The sequence below is a fragment of the Oncorhynchus mykiss genome, chromosome 6 (assembly GCF_057628025.1).
Source record: "Oncorhynchus mykiss isolate SJ-2025 chromosome 6, ASM5762802v1, whole genome shotgun sequence".
In the NCBI taxonomy this organism is placed as follows: Eukaryota; Metazoa; Chordata; class Actinopteri; order Salmoniformes; family Salmonidae; genus Oncorhynchus; species Oncorhynchus mykiss.
Genome location: NC_143027.1, coordinates 57614165 through 57621024, shown reverse-complemented (window position 1 = coordinate 57621024; position 6860 = coordinate 57614165). Strand labels below are relative to the sequence as shown.

The following is a 6860-nucleotide window of genomic DNA, read 5'->3' as shown; positions in this document are numbered from 1 at the left end:
CGCTGTACAATCAGCTCCCTTATGTTACGAAATGCTTTTAAAAGTTAGTAATGACACGTGAAAATGTGAGAATTGTATGGCAAAGTGAGATAGATAGATGTGAGATAGATGCGACGTCCAATAATTGGACAAAATGTCAGAGAAGCCAAGGGAAAAGGTATTCAGCTGAAAGTTATTCATAAATTAGATTTGACTCTCTCTCCTTAGGTTACAACAGGATGGGTTTGTCACAAGACGATGTGTGTTGGCAATGTAAGGTAGGAAAAGGAAGGATTTATTTTACTAGGCAGTTAAGAACAAATTCTTATTTTCAATGACGGCCTAGGACAGATGGTAGGCAATTAAGGTCACAGTTATGAAAAGTGGGTTTACTGCCTGTTCAATCAAGGGCAGAACGACAGATTTGTACCTTATCAGTTCGGGGGTTTGAACTTGCAACCTTCTGGTTACTAGTCCAACGCTCTAACCACTAGGCTACCCTGCCGCCCCAAATCGGTGCTGCAGCGCAATATAATAATCAAAAGTCAATTTTCCCGAGTTTGCGGAGACTACATTACTTTCACATTTCAATAATGCACATTTCAATCGTATTATAACCTGCGACTTCTGCAATACGTATTGAGTTGAACCCCTAGACTGTCTGTTGAGTGACACGTCCGAAGTAAGAGGGATTAACCAGACAGAATTTAAGAAACACAATTTAAGAAACACATACAACAAGTTTGTAGTCATAAGCTTGATGTATTCATTGCATGCTAGGAATATGAGCCCAAATACTGAACTTGACTAAATTGAATACGGGGGCACTAGATACGTAAAGTGCTTTAATTTCTAAACAGTAAAACAGATATGAATGAAAATACCCTTAAATAAAATTAGAATTTCGGTATTGTCGCCTCATATTAAACATTGATCTCAAATCCAAAATGCTGGAGTATAGAGCCAAATGAAACATAATAGCTTCACTGTCTAAATACCAACTATGTAGTATAAGGGAATTAGGGAAAACTAAACTATGACTATTGTACACTTTTATAGATGATATTGTGCATTCAAATTTTATATTGATGTTTTCTCTGTTGAGATGAGGTAGATGTTGTGAGGGAGAAGACACTTTTTATGTTTTCCTCAAACTGGTTATAATACTTTTCTTACATAGAAGTAAACACAAAATACTTTTATGATTGTATTTGTTATTCAACACAGTCCACAATTGTTTCTGTTTAGGGTTCCCGTGAAGATGTTCCATAGCTGTAATACGTGTTCAAAGCATTATAATACTTCTGCTGAGTAAAGCATGTATGGACACATATTTGGAGAACTGTATTGAAATGGAAGGATCAACACCGATTAGCTTTTGATTTCAGTTGATCATATGTTTATTGTGATTATTAGAGATGGCACAGCCTTGATGTTTTGAGGCAAATTGAATTCTAATAGTTCTACCACTAGAGGTGACTCTACTCCTTCAGCGGAATGATCTTGAGTCCATCGGAAGTGAGACCACAGGTTTCTATTGGGGGGAAAGGAGAAAACAATAGTGGTTATTTAATCATACACATAAAGCCATGTCCATTGTAATATATCCTCCCACCCTCAATGTCACAATTCTCACAGTTATTAAGCTCTAGATATATTCAAGCTATATTAGCTCTGGGGAAGAGGCATCCAGGAGGTTGTAACGAGAATTTATGATCCATTCCAGCAGCCTTGGCCTAGATTGAATCATCCAAACCCAAGTACAGTAAATTGTTCAGTGTGACAGTACTCACAGCAGCCATACAGCCTGTTCAGCCTGTCGATGTCGTTCTTGCTCATCTGAGTGGCCTCGCCGAAAGACACGTTGTTGTTGGGGATGGGCTCCATGGTGGGGCGGTTGTTCTTGGAGAAGGCGTACCTGTAACCACACCAAATCACAATGCAACACAATTTAGGCCTACTCAACAATGTCACTGCTGAAGCTACAGTATATATTGGCCTGAATGAAAGGACACTGTGGAAGGGATGGAACATTACGTATAATTGAGGTCCATTCCAGAAATATTTGTAATTTTTCGAAAGACATCACATAGCTGACCTCTCGTACTGCATGACAGAGTTGTAGTCATAGGGAGTTCCTTGGTTCAGGGTGGCGATCTTGTCGAAGTTGTACTTCATGTCTGAGATAAACAGATTAAAGACAAAATGTTCATAGAGCTGATAGGCTGCATTTCAGTGAGTGAGCAAGATCACTCAGTTACAATATTAAACAGAAATGAACAACTATGGAACTATAGATGACACTACAGCTTGAAAAACAAAAAGCAGGCATGCTGACAAGTACAGCATTATGCAGCCCCCAAAATATTGTCTTTTGTTAGAAGTAGCAGTTAGAGATAGAGGCTGTATCTTATCATGTAAAGTGAAAGTAAGTTCAAGGGAAACAGGATAAATGAATGGTATCGACCATCAATTATGTTCTCCCAGTAGACATGGATGTGGTTGTCACGGTCGCTGCGGGTCTGCTCGTGGTTAAAGCCCAGGGCATGAAGGAGCTCATGCTGGACGGTGCTGTGGTACAGGCAGCCCTGACGGGCCAAAGACACAGTCTGGGCATTACCCTGACGGCCAACATAGGAGTAACATCTGGGAAGAAGAGCAGAGGAGAGTCAAGGTGCACCAATCCAATGCCAGAAATAAGGCCTAACCTAATCATCTAGTTCATTGTAAGGGTTTTTCGGAAATCTCGGGGTAATGGGTTCATAAGAGATACATGGTTGTGGGGATCAACAACTATTATTGTATGGATTATAATCTTCAAAGGGAAATTCAGTTACATATGTATTGATGTGACTTTCCTAGTTAAATGAAGGTTACAATAAATGTTTCATTTGTTTAATAATGTTGTTTAAATTCAGGCTCACCCGCTGCGAGACTCAATGCTGAGGTAGTCCCTCTCATTCTGGCGCTGGAAGAAGCGGATGCAGGTGGTTTCGGCGAAGGAGTCCAGACCCCGCAGGATGATGGCTACTTCGCGAGATGCTGTTGTAGAGATCAAATGAACAACAACCGATAGTGAAAGTGTTGCATCGCTTGTGCAATATCTCAACATATGAAATGAAATGTACACGAAAGTGAACACTTACAGAAGTGGTTGGCAATGACGTAGGGCACCCAGATGTTTCCGTCACTGTACTTTTGCCACAGACACCCGGTGGCGGTGCAGGGGTCGGCGTTCTTCACCGAGGGCATGGCAATGTCTCCCATCAGAGTAGGCTCATCGGCTTCGGGGGCTTGAGAATAGAACATGGAGAACAGGTTACTCTGGGGGCTAGTCCAAAATAATTAATCTGCATCCTCTTTATTCCTTGAGCATTGAACCAACTTACTGAGGTCCCTGTTGGCTCTGGTCAGCAGCTCACCAACAGAGAGCTCAGCAGAGGTGTCTTCTTCCACAACATTCTCTGTAAGAAAGAACATTGGATCCATTAAGTATGCTAAATCATGACATTGTTTTTATTATTTATATGCTTGGTAATGTGAGAGAGTGCCAAAACTGTTTTTTTTCTCACCTTCAAACTTTGTATGACAATGTGAAAAAAGACAACGACGACGGAGAATACATATAAAATCAATATAGAGAATATGAATTCATGAAGAACAAAATACATGAAAATACATCGAGCTCCAAAAGTATTGGAACTGTGACACATTTGTTGTTGTTTTGGCTTTGTACTCCAGCATTTTGTATTTGAAATTACACAATGACTATGAGGTTAAAGTGCAAACTGTCCGCTTTAATTTGAGGGTATTTTCATCCATATCACAAATGTTATACCCTCAAGGCATGCTATCTACTCACCATTACAATAACAGAAGGTTAGCATTTTCTGGGGGGTATGATATTCATGCATCTGTAACTTTCTCACTAATCATTATTTTATTTTTATTTGTATTTCACCTTTATTTAACCAGGTAGGCAAGTTGAGAACAAGTTCTCATTTACAACTGCGACCTGGCCAAGATAAAGTAAAGCAGTTCGACACATACAACAACACAGAGTTAAACATGGAGTAAACAAACAAACAGTCAATATTACAGTATAAAAACAAGTCTATATACAATGTGTGCAAATGAATAAATAGGCAATAAATAGGCCATGGTGGTGAAGTAGATACAAAATAGCAATTAAACCCTGGAATGGTAGATGTGCAGTAGATGAATGTGCAAAGTAGAAATACTGGGGTGCAAAGGAGCAAGATAAATAAATAAATACAGTAGGGGATGAGGTGGTTGTTTTGCCTATTTACAGATGGGCTATGTACAGGTGCAGTGATCTGTGAGCTGCTCTGACAGCTGGTGCTTAAAGCTAGTGAGGGAGATAAGTGTCTCCAGTTTCAGTGATTTTTGTAGTTCGTTCCAGTCATTGGCAGCAGAGAACTGGAAGGAGAGGCAGCCAAAGGAGGGAATTTGCTTTGGGGGTGACCAGTGAGATATACCTGCTGAAGTGCGTGCTACGGGTGGGTGCTGGTATGGTGACCAGCGAGCTGAGATAAGGCGGGGCTTTACCTAGCAGGGTCTTGTAGATGACCTGGAGCCAGTGGGTTTGGCGATGAGTATGAAGCGAGGGCCAGCCAACGAGAGCGTACAGGTCGCAGTGGTGGGTAGTATATGGGGCTTTGGTGACAAAACGGATGGCACTGTGATAGACTGCATCCAATTTGTTGAGTAGTGTTGGGGGCTATTTTGTAAATTACATCGCTGAAGTCGAGGATCGGTAGGATGGTCAGTTTTACGATGTTTGGCTGCATGAGTGAAGGATGCTTTGTTGCGAAATAGGAAGCCAATTCTAGATTTAATTTTGGATTGGAGATGTTTGATGTGAGTCTGGAAGGAGAGATAACAGTCTCACCAGACACCAGAGTGGTAATGATGGACTGGCGGGCAGGTGCGAGCAGCGATTGGTTGAAGAGCATGCATTTAGTTTTACTTGTATTTAAGAGCAGTTGGAGGCCATGGAAGGAGAGTTGTATGACATTGAAGCTCGTCTGGAGGGTAGATAACACAGTGTCCAAAGAAGGGCCAGAAGTATACAGAATGGTGTCTATTGCGTAGAGGTGGATCAGAGACTCACCAGCAGCAAGAGCGACATCATTGATGTATACAGAGAAGAGAGTCGGCCCAAGAATTGAACCCTGTGGCACCCCTATAGAGACTGCCAGAGGCCCGGAGAACAGGCCCTCCGATTTGACACACTGAACTCTATCGGAGAAGTAGTTGGTGAACCAGGCGAGGCAATCATTTGAGAAACCAAGAATGTTGAGTCTGCCGATAAGGATGTGGTGATTGACAGAGTCGAAGGCTTTGGCCAGGTCGATGAATACGGCTGCACAGTATTGCTTCTTATCGATGTCGGTTATGATATCGTTTAGGACCTTAAGCGTGGCTGAGGTGCACCCATGACCAGCTCTGAAACCAGATTGCATAGCGGAGAAGGTACGGTGGGATTCGAAATGGACGGTAATCTGTTTGTTAACTTGGCACTCGAAGACCTTAGAAAGGCAGGGTAGGATAGATATACTGTAGGTCTGTAGCAGTTTGGGTCAAGAGTGTCCCCCTCTTTGAAGAGGGGGATGACCGCAGCTGCTTTCCAATCTTTGGGAATCTCAGACGACACAAAAGAGAGGTTGAACAGGCTAGTAATAGGGGTTGCAACAATTTCGGCAGATCATTTTAGAAAGAAAGGGTCCAGATTGTCTAGCCCGGCTGATTTGTAGGGGTCCATATTTTGCAGCTCTTTCAGAACATCAGCTAACTAGATATGGGAGAAGGAGAAATGTGGGAGGCTTGGGTGAGTTGCTGTGGGGGGTGCAGGGCTGTTAACCGGGGTAGGGGTAGCCAGGTGGAAAGCATGGCCAGCTGTAGAAAAATGCTTATTGAAATTCTCAATTATAGTGGATTTATCGGTGGTGACAGAGTTTCCTATCCTCAGTGCAGTGGGCAGCTGGGAGGAGGTGCCCATATTCTCCATGGACTTTACAGTGTCCAATAACTTTTTTTGAGTTTGTGTTGCAGGAAGCAAATTTCTGCTTGAAAAAGCTAGCCTTGGCTTTCCTAACTACCTTTCCTAACTGCCTTATTCACGATTCATGCAGGATTATCCGTAATCATGGTAGCATCTACATTAATGTAGAAGTGTTTACAAACATATTATATTCCTATTTCCAATAAAAGTAACTCCAAAATGACAGAATATATTATTTACCATTAATTTCTATTGGGCACAAAATAATCTGAAACACAACCAAAACAAACAGCAAATGCATCCAACAAATTTGTAGTCACAAGCTTTATGTGGTCATTGTGTGCTAGGAATATGGAACCAAATACTTAACATTTTACTACTTTAATACACATAATACATGTTTGTTCCCCTAAAATGGGGTGACTATGTACAAAAAGTGCTGCCATTTCTAAACGGTTCCCCCGATATGGATGAAAATACCCTAAACTTTTTGCTGACAGTCTGCATGCTAATCTCATAGTCATTGTATAATTTCAAATCCAAAATGCTGGAGTACAAAGCCAAAACAACAACAAATGTGTCACTGTTCCAATACTTTTGGAACTCACTGTATTTATTGTGTGAAGTATTTTTAAGGTCCCAGTGTTACTTTGAATGTGCAGACTGTTTGACTGAGTTTAGCAAAGCAGCAATCTTATGGCATGGTAGCTCCGTATCCTGTGTCACTTACCTCAGTCAGTTCCTCAACCCAGGCAGAGGACACCAGCATCAGGGTCAGGAGACCCACAGTTAACTTCAACACAAACATAGCAGCAAAAGAACTGTAGGATAAATACAAACACAAAAGGGAAAATCA

General features: G+C 41.5%; 1 protein-coding gene across 1 annotated transcript; it reads right to left on the bottom strand.

Moving 5' to 3' along the window:
* Window positions 1–1347: 1347 nt before the first annotated feature.
* Window positions 1348–6505, bottom strand: LOC110526219 (low choriolytic enzyme-like). Its single transcript, XM_090238413.1, has 7 exons — window positions 3369–6505; window positions 3126–3272; window positions 2904–3021; window positions 2447–2625; window positions 2078–2159; window positions 1773–1897; window positions 1348–1513 (listed from the first exon to the last, which is right to left on the bottom strand). Coding segments are annotated over exons 1-7 (753 nt in total). The 5' UTR covers window positions 3469–6505; the 3' UTR covers window positions 1348–1511.
* Window positions 6506–6860: the final 355 nt, after the last annotated feature.

What these genes read in the sequence shown, in the direction of transcription:
- LOC110526219 (XM_090238413.1), bottom strand. Translation starts at nt 3,468, where the DNA reads ATGGATCCAATGTTCTTTCTTACAGAGAATGTTGTGGAAGAAGACACC. An exon ending in CAGAGCCAACAGGGACCTCA is followed by an intron (nt 3,273 to 3,368) that starts GTAAGTTGGTTC and finishes TCTATTCTCAAG; the next exon opens with CCCCCGAAGCCGATGAGCCT. An exon ending in AGCATTGAGTCTCGCAGCGG is followed by an intron (nt 2,626 to 2,903) that starts GTGAGCCTGAAT and finishes TCTTCTTCCCAG; the next exon opens with ATGTTACTCCTATGTTGGCC.